The sequence below is a fragment of the Vidua chalybeata genome, chromosome 3 (genome assembly GCF_026979565.1).
Source record: "Vidua chalybeata isolate OUT-0048 chromosome 3, bVidCha1 merged haplotype, whole genome shotgun sequence".
NCBI classification, from domain to species: domain Eukaryota; kingdom Metazoa; phylum Chordata; class Aves; order Passeriformes; family Viduidae; genus Vidua; species Vidua chalybeata.
Genome location: NC_071532.1, coordinates 81,762,011 through 81,774,463, shown reverse-complemented (window position 1 = coordinate 81,774,463; position 12,453 = coordinate 81,762,011). Strand labels below are relative to the sequence as shown.

The 12,453-nt window shown below is 48.8% G+C and overlaps 1 protein-coding gene and 2 long non-coding RNA genes across 4 annotated transcripts; 1 reads left to right on the top strand and 2 right to left on the bottom strand.

The window, feature by feature from the left end:
* Positions 1 to 227: 227 nt before the first annotated feature.
* Positions 228 to 3,770, bottom strand: HTR1B (5-hydroxytryptamine receptor 1B). Its single transcript, XM_053939416.1, has 2 exons — positions 2,295 to 3,770; positions 228 to 1,397 (listed from the first exon to the last, which is right to left on the bottom strand). Exon 1 carries the CDS (start codon positions 3,488 to 3,490, stop codon positions 2,357 to 2,359), a length of 1,134 nt encoding a protein of 377 aa, XP_053795391.1. The 5' UTR covers positions 3,491 to 3,770; the 3' UTR covers positions 228 to 1,397; positions 2,295 to 2,356.
* Positions 3,771 to 4,874: 1,104 nt separating this feature from the next.
* Positions 4,875 to 9,639, bottom strand: LOC128785922 (uncharacterized). Of its 2 annotated transcripts, none has more exons than XR_008430108.1 (6): positions 9,569 to 9,639; positions 8,124 to 8,273; positions 6,916 to 7,098; positions 6,582 to 6,820; positions 5,440 to 5,662; positions 4,875 to 5,278 (listed from the first exon to the last, which is right to left on the bottom strand). It is a non-coding gene; the product is annotated as an uncharacterized LOC128785922 (long non-coding RNA). The 2 variants fall into 2 exon arrangements; XR_008430107.1 differs by having other exon boundaries at positions 6,726 to 6,820.
* Positions 9,640 to 9,926: 287 nt separating this feature from the next.
* Positions 9,927 to 11,344, top strand: LOC128786149 (uncharacterized). Its single transcript, XR_008430189.1, has 3 exons — positions 9,927 to 10,289; positions 10,921 to 10,953; positions 11,177 to 11,344. It is a non-coding gene; the product is annotated as an uncharacterized LOC128786149 (long non-coding RNA).
* Positions 11,345 to 12,453: the final 1,109 nt, after the last annotated feature.

Here is a 12,453-nt window from a genome sequence, read left to right as displayed (position 1 = left end):
TTCTGACATTACATGAAAATAGTAATAATTATGCCTAACAGAGCTAGCTACAATGAAAATAAAGCTGCCTGTTAAAAAAACTGACAACCGATTGAAGCTTGTAATTTCAACCTTCATCAATTGCTTTCCTTGAGTGACTCATCAAATCAGTGTTATCTAAAAAGTCAATACTGAGAAAGAGGGTAAACCAATAAAAACTCCTTTCAGTCACACAATTGCTACCACTCTTGAGAACACAGTCAAGCGTTTTATTGTTTATACTCATTTTCATTTACACATAAGAGGAACAATCAATGCAGTTCTATCACAGCAGGTGGACCATACCCTGAAACTCTGCTGAATACGCATAGACCTGTCTTAAGGTCCAATCAGGAGGAAAAAAAAAAAAAAAAAACCAAAAAAACCCCCAAAAGAAAAACTAAAAAACATAGGGGGGAAGTAGGGAGGCAAGAAATTTCATTAACATCAGTTAATTCATGATTCATGGGTATTTATTTTGCAGGTGAAATAGCTCTTCTGAAAGAGCAAACTGCTTCGCTTCTTTACAAAATACACTAAATAATGTTAAGTACTTAGAGAATTCTAAATTTTGCAGTGGTTCATGCGGTAAGGGTGTGCAACCGACACAAAATGGAAAACATGGTTACAGCATCAAACTGCTACTCCTATTCCCAGCTGGTTTATGGAAAAGGTCATTGGACTTCTTGATTTCTGCTCTAATGGAGTAAAAGCAAGAAGTATTTCCTTTCTAAAGGCAACTATGAGGACAGACTACAGATATGCAGTGCAGTTGAACAGGTCTACAACTCTTGTTTCTAGAGCATTTGCATTTACTATTGTTTTGAAATACAAATATAAAACTTTTGCACACTGTCACTTCTCACACATGTTCAGCCGAAGGAGTCATTTACAGAATTTACTGTGATGCTCCTATTTTAAATGTGAGTTTGCTCTTGGCCTCATGGGTGAAGGGAGCAACTCTTTCCACTGAAAGAAAGAAATTACAGGTGTGCAGAAGTACAGCTATGCTACCAACACAGACAGAGACAACTGTGCTCTTGTGCACACCCCTACAACCGGCCGGAGAACAAATTAGAAGTTAAGCCTGCAAAATAAATGGAGTTTACTCTCAAACTTTTTTTCTTCATTCCAGATGAATTATAGACCTTGATTCGAGGCTGCCCTCTTTTTTTTTTTTTTTTTTTTTTCTTTTTTTTTTTTTTTTGCAACTGATCTGCGTGCCTATTGGAACAGCATCTCTGCCAGAGTCATTACACTGAAACGCAGAGCTGAGCAGTTTGGTGGCAGAATGTATTGACGTTTTTGCAGCATCATGAGTCTGGCAACTGGGCTTGGGGAAGTTTCAAGCAGTGGGTCTTTACAATAGCAACTTGATTCTGCAGACAAAAAGCAAAAGATTGGCAGAATTATTAAAGTATCACAATAAAGGCATGTATGCATTCTGCAGAAAGTGGCGCTGAGTTTAGTGATGAGCAGGCAGCCAGTGCTGTAAAGAGGCGCGGAAAGGCAAAGCCCTTCCGCGTATGAGGAGAGACACCGAGGTGTCCAGGCTCCCACGGAGGCTAAGGGACAGCTTTCCCCTCGGGACGCCTGCTGGCAGCCGGCTCTGCTCCCGCAGGAGCGGCCGGAGCCGTGAGAAGGGCAGAAAGAAGTAGGGCTGGACTTTGTCAGTAGCCTTCATCTGGGGCGTATCCTACCTCCCTTCCTCGCCAAAAAAAACCCGAAAACAAAACCAAAAAAAAACACCAACAAAAAACATCATGCCGCTGGTTCCGGGGCCGCATCGACTGCCTTCCAAGGGGGCTGCACGCCCAGCTGCCCAGCGGTGCCTGCAGCTGCCGGCGGGGCCCGGGAGGCGGCACCGGGGATGCCGCCGCGGACGGGGACCGGCCCGGCCGGGCGCTCTCCGGGGAGCTCGGCTGCGGGCTTGGAAAGGAAGCGCCGTTTAGCACTAATTGCCCGAAACACGGGCACTAGCATACGAAATGGCGGCAGATTGGTTTAATAGGTGGAATTAAAAGCAGATTGCCGTGAGTCACTCCCTGCGATCTGGGGCGGGGGGGGGGGGGGGGGTGGGGGCACACACGACGCGCGCACACACAGATTGTGAAATGTCAGGAGCGCGCAGCATCCCCAGCGCTCGCCGCCACTTGCGGAGGGTCTGAACACCAGCTCCTTGTGGGGTCGCACCCCCACCCCCCACCCATTTCCAACCCCTCCGCCTCCCCCCGAGCACGGCGGCTCTCCGGGCAGGGCGGGGTGCGCGGACCTACCTGTGGCGCCGGGCGCAGGCGTGCATGGGGGCTGCCCCGGGGAGCACATCGCATTCAACATTTCAGCCTGTGCATCGGAAACGTATGAGTTTGTGGAAAGCTTGTTTGAAGTCTTCGTTAGACATAGTATAGATGACGGGGTTGATGAGGGAGTTGAGATATCCAAGCCACGTGAAAAAGTCAAAGATGGCCATGTGGAACCAGCAAGCGTCCTTGCAAATAGGCATCACCAAGCTGATGATGAAAAAGGGCAGCCAACACACGATGAAGGCTCCTAAAATAATCCCTAAAGTCTTTGTAGCTTTCCGCTCTCTAGCGGCCGTCAACTTCTTTTTCTCCAGCAGGGCGTCCGAGACCTTCACCTTCACCTGGTTCATGTACACGGGGGAGCCCGTTTCGCTGGATCCCTCGGGAGCCTTGGAGTTTATGGACGTGACGGAAGAGGTCGACCCCGGGGAGTCTGTAATTAACTGTGCCCGCGTTAGTCTTTTACCTGCTTTCTTTGGCGTCTGCTTCAAAATCCGCGACCTGGCTTCCACGTAGATCCTCCCGTAGAGGGCTATGAGCAGCAGAGTGGGGAAATAGAAGGCTCCTACTGTGGAGTACACGGTGTACAGGACGTGGTCCGTGTTCACCACACAGTTAGATACTTCCTCGGCCTTCGCCTGCCGCCAAAACAAAGGGGGCATGGAGATGCAGATGGAGAAGATCCATACCAGTGCGATCATGCCCGCTGCCCGCTTGGGAGTCCGTTTCGTGGAGTATTCGACGGCGTCGGTGATCGCCCAGTAGCGGTCCAGCGCGATGACACAGAGGTGCAGGATGGACGCCGTGCAACAGGTGATGTCCGAGGACAGCCAGATATCGCAGACGATCTGACCCAGCGTCCACCTGCCGGTCACAGTGTACATGGTGCTGATGGGCATTACAAGGATGGAGACGAGCAGGTCGGTGACGGCCAACGAGGCGATCAGATAGTTGGCCGGCGTGTGGAGCTTCCTCGTCTGGTAGACCGTGGCGATGACAAAGGCGTTGGAAAGCACCGTGGCCAGGGTGACCAGCGCCAGGACGACAGCGAGCACGATCTTCCCGGAGAGGGGGGTGGCATCTTGGTAAATCACTTCCTCGGCGCTACAGTTTCGGTAAGAGTCGTTGGCGGAGCCCAACTGCGCCCGGCAGGGGCCGGCCGGCTCCATCCCTCCGCGGCCGCCGCCCCCGCAGACGGCGGGGCTCGGCGCGGCACGGCGGGGCCGCTACCCCGGCAGGACCCCGTCGACGCCGGGGGAGGGCTGCAGCATCGCCGCGCCGGCACCACCTCCCCGCCCGCCTGCCCGCCCTTCCGGGAGCTCCGAGCGGGCTCCGCGGAGCCTCACTCCCCACGGGCGAGGGAGCAGGGCAAACCGGGGGCCAGGCGCGCCCGCTCGCCCCGGCAGCTCATCGCCCCGCCGCCTGCCCGCGGAGCGCGGCGAGCCCCGGACATGGGGCTCCCGCCCCGGCCGCCCCTAAGCGCAGCCCCGCCGCCCGCGGCTCCACACCGTGTCTCGACGGACGCGGTGGCAGCGCCGCATGCCCGCGGGCGGCGGCCTCGTCCCCCGGGCTGCGGGCGCGACGACGGGGGCTGCGGGGGCAGCGGAGCCGCTCCGCCGGGCCGCGCCTTCACACGCAGCCCGCCGCACCAAGTTTGCAGCCGCCGCCGCGGGTGCGGGAGGAGCAGGAGGAGGAGGAGGGTCCGCGGGAGGCAGGGGGAGAGACCACCTCCCATTGCGCCCCGCCGCGGGCCATGCTGTCGAGGCCCGGCCTCCGCCCAGCCCTGGCAGCTGCGGGCAGGGGCCGGTGTGAGTGAGCAGCGAGCAGCCGCCGCCCCTTATATAGCGGGCGGCGCGGCTCCGCCGGCACCGAGCAACCGGTGCCGCTCTCGGGCGGGCTGCCCGCCCGCCTGCCCGCGGAGGAGGAGCCGCCGCCGCCTCCCTTGGCCCTCCCTCCGGCACCCACGAGCCGCCCGACGCAGGGGGGGTTCAGCCCGCTCCGGCCCCGCGCACCGCCCCTCCGCCGGCCCCCCGCCCCGGCCCCTGCAGGCGTCGGGAGGAGCCCGAGCTCGTCCCCCACCCAGGCGAGGAGCGGCCCCTCCTCTTCCAGCCTGACGAGGGATGCCACGGCACGGGCGGATGCGGGCGCTCCTTGGTCCCGCCGTTGTTCCCATCCTATCTTGCACCGTGCCCGCTACCCCGTCGGGCTGGGCGATGCCAGGCTCCCAAGGGAGCCCGGCGGGGCCGGGGTATACTGCCCGCCGCCACGTCCCTCGGCGGCGTTACAAGTGCTGCTCGGTGCCGGAGCTGGCCGTGCGGGAAGGGCCGGGGCGACCGAGACGGTGCGGGACAGGGGCGCAGCCGGAGCGGGCAGGCACCTCGGGACCGCCCGCCCTGAGCGCCGGGCGAGGGGCTGCGCAGCGCGGCAAGCCTCGCTGCAGTAGAGGTGCGCGGCCCACCGCATCACATCGCCTGCTTTACACTTCTAGTAATCCTGTGTCTTCTGGGCTCAGGCTTTCTTATCCATTTTTCTCCTTTTATATTTTTTCCCTTTATTTTTCTCGTGCGCTTCGAGGGGCACGCCCGCGGTTGAGCAGCCTTGATGTGCCCCACAGGCTCCTCCATTGCTCGGCAGGCGGGGACAGGAGCAGCGGGAGCACGCGTTTGTCCAGGTCCTGCAGCTACTGCCAGCGTTTGTTCTCAGCAGCCGCAGGAAAGTTTTGCACACAAAGGGAGTGCGAGCTTGCTTTTTGCTGGGTCAGGATAATTCCAAGCTCGGTGAAATGCCTATGCTCCAGTCCCACTAAATCTCCCGAAATACGACGACAAATTAAGTTGAGACAAGCGTTTTCAGTCTGCAGGCATGTTTGTGCACATCTCCAAGTACTGCTACATGCCGAAGTTCCCTGTAAACTCTCAGCAGTTGCCTCTTGGGCATCTCCTCCTGGCTGTTTTTCTCTGTGATGAAAAAGCAGACAGTTTCCGCGTGGCCCCGTCCTTTCTGGGCTGTTCTCAGCACCCCACACAGGGGCAGGCACTGCAGTGTTCTGCCTGGGACATCGAGCTTTTGGACAGGGTGAGAAACCACTGTCACCCTTCAGCAAGAGGGACTGACTCACCCGAGCGGATGCAGATCAAGGAAGTACCACAAGAGGAGGCTGGAGAGGATCCATTGTGGCTCAGAGGGGCTAGGAAACTCTTGGGAGAGAATCATTGAACTGAAGAAGATCCAGGGCTGCAAAAGTCAGAAAGTCCGAGGCCTGCAGCGACAGCCCCTTCCTCCCTGCTTTGACACAGGACAAGGTGCCCTGATCTTGAGATGTGCTAAGACCCACACGTCTCCTGAGATTAAAAAAAAACCAAAAAAACAAACAAACAAACAAACAAACAAACAAAAAAAAAAAAAAAAAAAAAAAACACCAAAAAACAAAAAGTGGTGGTGCTTGGGATTTTGTAAAATCTATCCCAGATCTTTAGTTCGACTCTCAAGAAGTGAGGTGGGGAAGATAGGATTAAAGAAAGTGTGGCAGTCAAGGTTTGCCTACATTCATTCAACTGACAGGAAGATAAAATGTCAATGAGCCTTTCTGTTTTCCCAAAAGGGCATGGAGATAGGGTTTGGTCTGTTTCCATGTTTTTATTTTGTGGTGCCTCCTGGTGTTCAAGAAAGCACCACCTCCTTTTGGTGCCTGGCAATTGGTTGGAGTCTCTAGCCTTTACTGCATTAAAAACAATAAGAGCTGTCTGAATTCTTCCGATCTCTTTGATAGGCAGAGATTTTATAATCCTGGCTTCTAATACAGTGTGATATTGCTTTCACTTCTGCTCAGCATTTCTGGCTTAATTTAGTTGTGCTTAAGTTGGCAACTGCCCTCAAGCCTCTGTAGCTCAACATTCTTCCCAAATAGGGCTACATATCTGAGAGGAATTTAAATTTAAAACACCAATAATAACAAGAGGAAAACCTAGCCTTTCATTCTGTTTTGGAACAGCTTGCCTCTTGTGCAAAGGTTCTTCTGCTAAAATTATAGCGCCTCCAAGGGCAATGTTCTAGACCTAGACACTGCCATCAGCCATGGTGTAGTGTAGACAAGTATTATGTGAATGGGTAATGAGTTCTGGCCACCCTACCAATGTCACTGTTTATCCTCATTCTAAAATATTTGTGTTCTGTGCACAGCTTTTGCTGTTGTCCTTCTCCATTAATTCTGGGTCATTATTCATCAGTAATTATTGTTCATTGCTTCCCTCTTTGTCTTACCAAGAAGATGATTTTTTTTTCTCCCTCATTTGTTTTCTTCCGTTGTGCTTGCTGGTTTCTCACTCATTCCTGTAGCACTGCTGCGAGTCATCAGCAAAATGTTCACCCAGTGTGACAGGTCTAGCTGTGGTGACCTCAGCTCACCTGTCTTCCTGTAAGGACCACCTGGCCTTCCTGGGCAGGCTCAGTAAGCATTCCCCATGCTTCTCTCTGAGGCTTCAGACTTGGGTTATGAAGAGCTGCAGGAAGAAAGTAAAGCCAGCTTCCTAACAGTGGTCCGTGTCATGGTGCTGCACGTCACTGCTGGAAGGGTGTGCAAAAAACATGTTCTCACCCAGGCACTGGAACTGCTGCTTTCTTCAGGATGTGCATGCTGCTTCCAAGGATTTGTGTCACAAGAAGGGGTGCTCAGGTTTTAGAAGACTGCTCTTCCTCTCTGCTCTGCCAGGCTGCACATAGTTCCCTGTCACAACTGGACTCCCAAGGGCCAAGGCTTGATGAAAGCACCAGATTCTACCTAGATCATCAATAAGTACTGGAGTCTTGGAGTGCCAGTCAGACACGTATTGTGTATCATATGTATTGTCACATGAACGATCATATCTCACTGCTGGGCTGTCGCCCAGAATCTTGCATTTCATTGTTTATTTTCTCCTCTCCTAACTGGATCTGAAAAGATGCTTATGAGAAGAGATCTTATTTCCTGAAGCTTTTGGCTTCTGTGCAGAGGCAGGCATAAAATTAATTTCTTTCTGCTGCCATAAGACTGTTAATACTTCTTATATCCAGATTCTGATGTACTAAAATACCCAAATATAGAAACTGCAATGAAAACTGAGACTATTATTGGTTTATTGCTTCACAGACTGCCTATGTATGGCATAAATATCTTATAAATAAATTAGAGGGAGAAGACAAACACATAGAAACAAACCTAAGTACAGAAAAGTTCTTATTGTACAGTCAGATATGTCCTGGCCACAGATAATGTCGTATGGGTTTTGGCTCTTGTATCTTAGGTATATTTGAACATGGAGCTCAGTGCACAATATAAACTTCACCTCTGCTCTTGACTCAGCTGGTAGGTTGTGTGTAATGGCATCTGTAGCCTCCTGCCCTGTGATGAGATTCATACTCATATTTTAAATAATGAAATTCTGAGTCCTTCTGTTAGCAAAGATAACCTTCACTATGCAAATCAACACAGTGGTATTTTGTTGAGTTTGCCAACAGGCAAATAACACTAATGTCTGTGTGAAGTTTCTCAGTGTTAACTTTGAAATATAGCTAAGGCCATTTAAATGCCATCACTTTTAAGTCACTAGTCAAAATAAAATCATCCAGCTTGAGTTACTGAAACTTAATTATAAGGAACAGCTGGGCCTAGTTTTGATTTTTACTCTTAGGACCCAAACAAAGAAACAAGCACATGGGCTCAGAAGGCACAAATAAACACTGAGTTTCTCAACCCATACTGGTCAGGCACAGTTGCTGAAAAATGCACTCTATCACTTTGGAATGATCCAAAGATCATTCACTTACCCTGAGTAGGCAACTGAGGTCAAGCAAAAACAATTCCTCCAGTCCTCTCTTACAGTGTCTCTAGCAGTTAATCTCCATTCATTGCACTGATCCTCACACATTTCAGTTCATCGAGGTAGAAGTTGAGGTTGGTGTCTGTTCCTCATTCATCTACAAGGAATTTGATTTTTAACAATGTTCCTGGAGATACTGCAAAGGAAACCACTTCAATCCTGCCCCATCACCTCTCCTTGAACACTGGCCATAATTCTCCTGCTTTGTCACAAATCAGAAGAATTGACTGCTTGTGTGAAAAGGGCTGTAGTTTCAGCCTGAGGTTGCTGGAGCCTCTAATTCACACTAAAATCAGTGCAAAAGCCTGTTTTGGTGCCAGAGGATCTGGCTCAGTGATCATCCCTCCAGTTCAAGCTGTCTCCAGTTATATACCTGAAGGGATTTTTACCTACCTTCTATAATATGGGTGGATTATGACCTGCTATAAAATTCATTCATATCCATTGGGGAATGATCTGTGGAAAATAGCCATGACAGCATGACATAAAGGTACAGCTGTCTAGGAATAAAAGTCAATGGCATAACCTTTAGCACCTGTTCAGCATTGAGGGAAAGTACAATGGGAAAGTACAATGCATTCATGCTTTGTAGGGATTCAGATGAAAAAAAGGTCTAATTTTCTCATCTGCTCAGATCTGGCAGAAGATAAATTCTCTGCTTTCAGATATGGACCTATATCAGTTTTAAAGCACTGTCCCACTTCAGTATGTTCCAGTCTTTCTGTCTGATTTAGAGAATGGAATCTCTAAAGGTCTCCTTTCAGGATCCAGAGTTGATTTCAAAGGGGTCCTAAATATCAAGTTTTCAGAAATAAAACACTGAGTTTTGTGTTTAAAAAGAAAAGTCTGCAGACATTTTAAAGCAACAAGCTATGAATGCATAAAGCTTGATGGAAACTTGTGCAATGCAGTGAATCACTGCAAAGAAGTAAAACTGCTGAAAATTAAGAATCAAATATTTTCCTTGTGAAATTATCATGTCAGCATTGATTTAAGGGGAGCTACAAAGATTCCTTCCTATTAGAGATCTGCTTCTTCTGCATGGCTAATTAATATTTATCTAGGAAAGAAGGTAACATATGCTAAGCCCACTGCCACTATTTATAAGCACGCTCTAGTCTTTGTTCCCGGAGGTAATCAGAAGCTAGGAGCTTTTGCTGGCATGCAGATTTGGGCTGCTAATTTAATAAAATGCATCATCCATTAATTTGAGTCCTTTTAGGATATTTACTAGTTGACAGTTTCTTTTGCAGTATGAGACTTAATTGCAAAATTTAGTTGTCTGTTTGTTGCATCCTGGGCTGGGTCCAGTTAGGGATTTTAATAATGTTAGTTAGCCGATTCTGTGTACCCCCATGTTCCCCCCACGATGGTTTGCTCTGGGTCACTCACCATTGGAGCATTCCCATGCCAGGCTTGTAACCACCCCCTGTTCATTCCTGAGAGTTCTGTGTCTGTTACCCCATCCCCGCAATCCCATTTGTCCCAGAGCCCTGTATCCACCCCTGTTGTGTTCCCATTGGTTGCCATGGTCCACGTCACTCCCCTGTTGCCTGTCCCCATTGGGTGAGGGGGCTTCCGCCCCTGTCTCTCTGCCCCCTATAAAACTCCATGTGCCCCTTTGTTTCGTCGCTATCTCATCCACGCGGGCGCTGCGGATGCTGCTCTCCACCGCGGCGACCACGTGGCAATAAACCCTCTCCAGCCACGCAGGGCAGGGTGTGCCATTCCTTCGCCCCTTTACCTCCTCCCAGCGCCGGTTACAGAGTGCGGCCAGCCCACGCCAGTGCGCTAAGTGCCAGAGCGCCCGGACCACGCGGCAACCCTGGTCTGGCCAAGAGGCAGAGCCTAGCCGGGCTCCCCAGAGCTGCCTGGGACTGGGGAGAAGAACACAACGCCGCATCTGTTCTGCTTAGCAAGAGGCTTATGGAGCGATGCTTCTTAGAACCTGCTGAAATTCAGGAACAGAAGCAGTTTTGAAGGCCACAAAGGTCTTGTAGGCCTACTTTCATCAGCAGATTAGTGTAGTAAGACTAAAGCAGTAGTGAATGATCATAGCATCATCCAAATACCAGAGCTTTTCAAGGTCAGGAGGCCCTTTGAGAGATTCAGGGTATGTATAGTTACTCTCAGCAGCACTTTGCAAGGTAGAGCACAGCAGAAGATCTCATTCTGGTTACAAGGGACAGTTTCTGTAAACCAATTAAATCCAACATAATCTGATCTTGGAGAGAGGCTGTTATGAAACTGATGGTCTACATATTGCAAAGTATGAAATCCATGAGTGAATCTACTAAAAAACAATTGAGTCAGCAAGGGCCATCAGTATCCACCAGTGCTCTATGGGTAGCTCTTTAGGGAAGAAAACAAAGGCCCAGAAGAGGTAGGTAATTAAAATGGTGTCACTTGAGGCTTCTTCCAAACACAAACTATTCATGCATCCCACTACTTGGAGCAGAATGTGTCTCATCTAGCTTTTGTCAAAGTAACCAAGTAGAACTACAGAGCCAGATCAGCAGCCTGGATCAGCATTGTCCCAGATGTACATCTTTTCATATATCTTATTTCCCAGTCTTTTCATTATCCAAAGATTGTTTAACTAACCATCCTAACAGAAGCTGTGAAAGTGTATGTCTTTACGTCTCATGATTAGAGTTATTTATTGGGGAAGGGAATACTTAACTGTAAAAGATAGATGGGATCTTTATCAAATTTAAAAGTGTATGTCTTAATTCTCATTACAGGAAGAAGTCAGTTTTAAAGGATTCAGATGTCAGGTAGAACATGCCCATAAAGAGGTTTTGAGTTGATCTAAAAAATACCTTGGCTTCTAGATGTAGCCTTTAAAATGTTAATGTATTTTTTAAAAGTTGAGATGTGGACCTTTTCTTATTTGCCAGATGGTCATGTCTGTGTTTGTGGAATCAGAATCAGATAATTTAATTTTGTAGTTTTTAAATTCCAGTTGTGAATTTCATGGATTTCTGTTTCTTTCCTTAGGCAAATCCTACTATGTCCCTTCCCCAGTTCTTACTCTCCATAGTACCATGCAGCTTTGCAAAGGTACACACTGGGTGCACAGTTCATCTCTTTAAGAGCAAACCAAGGATTCCATACCTAAGCAATCTGCTTATTTCCAATTACTATAAACATATGCATCTATTGTTAAAAAATGAACAAATAAAATAAAACAAACAACAAGAAAAAGCAGTCTGCAGCTCACTCTGGGTTTTTCTTGGTTTTCTAATTATTCTCAAACATTTCTGGAATTGGCGCAGATCTGTCTCCACATCCCCATTAAAGTTCATGACTTTCATCCTAATAATGAACTTTCTCCCCCTCATTTCAAAACTGCTTTACTGCCTTCTCCATATCTTGCTCCTGCAGCTTAGAACACATCTGCATGGGAGCCTGACCTTCTGTGCCCTCACTCTGCTCCCACTCCTGTCCTTGGGAAGGAGGAGGGAGAATATCCTTGCGTGTCCCGTCAAGACCCATAGCCTCTGTCATGTTTAAAACAGAGTCCTCAATCCTAGGGGATTTCTACACTCCAAAACCATAAAGCCCCATCTAAGAGTCTAGAAAATACTCAGGTGAAGTTATCTCATTGCCCAAGTTGCCTCTTCTTAAGAGCAGCTTGAAGCTAGGGAGGTTTAGTTGCGAAAACTGCCATCCTGGTTTCTACAGTGTTTCAGCTATGTTTTTCTGATCTTGGAGGTTGTATTATACCTACCTAAAATACTACCACACAATTTCATAGCCTGCTGTTGTGGCAATGACCCTCTTCTCTCTTCATCCCTTCTTTGTGCATCCTTTTGCTTATCTCATTCCTCCATGAATACCTCACTAATAAGCACATTTTCTTTACATGACTTTCAAAGCCTTTGGTAGTTCATCAACTTCTCATCACATATTCAGGTTAATTACTGCCTTCCACTAGCTTCTGATGCTGGCCCCTCCCAGAGTATTATTCAATTTCAGTCAGACATCTTCGTGCCCTCCCAGGCTTGGGACAAGTTTCCTGTAGCAGGTGTAGATATCCTCATTATAAAGACAAAAATCAGCCCTTGCTGTGATGCCAACAAAACACACTTTACAAGAGTCAGGCTGTTGATTAAACTATGACTGCTACCTATTATTCTTCCTGGTTGTATTTTCTTTGCTGATCTTTTCCCACCTGTGTGCCTCTGCTAGTGCTAATCTTAGACTGCAATTCTTTTGAGCAGAGACACCATATTTGCTACTATGAAAATAGCTTTGAGGGTCCTGATTCTACA

What these genes read in the sequence shown, in the direction of transcription:
- HTR1B (XM_053939416.1), bottom strand. Translation starts at nt 3,490, where the DNA reads ATGGAGCCGGCCGGCCCCTGCCGGGCGCAGTTGGGCTCCGCCAACGAC.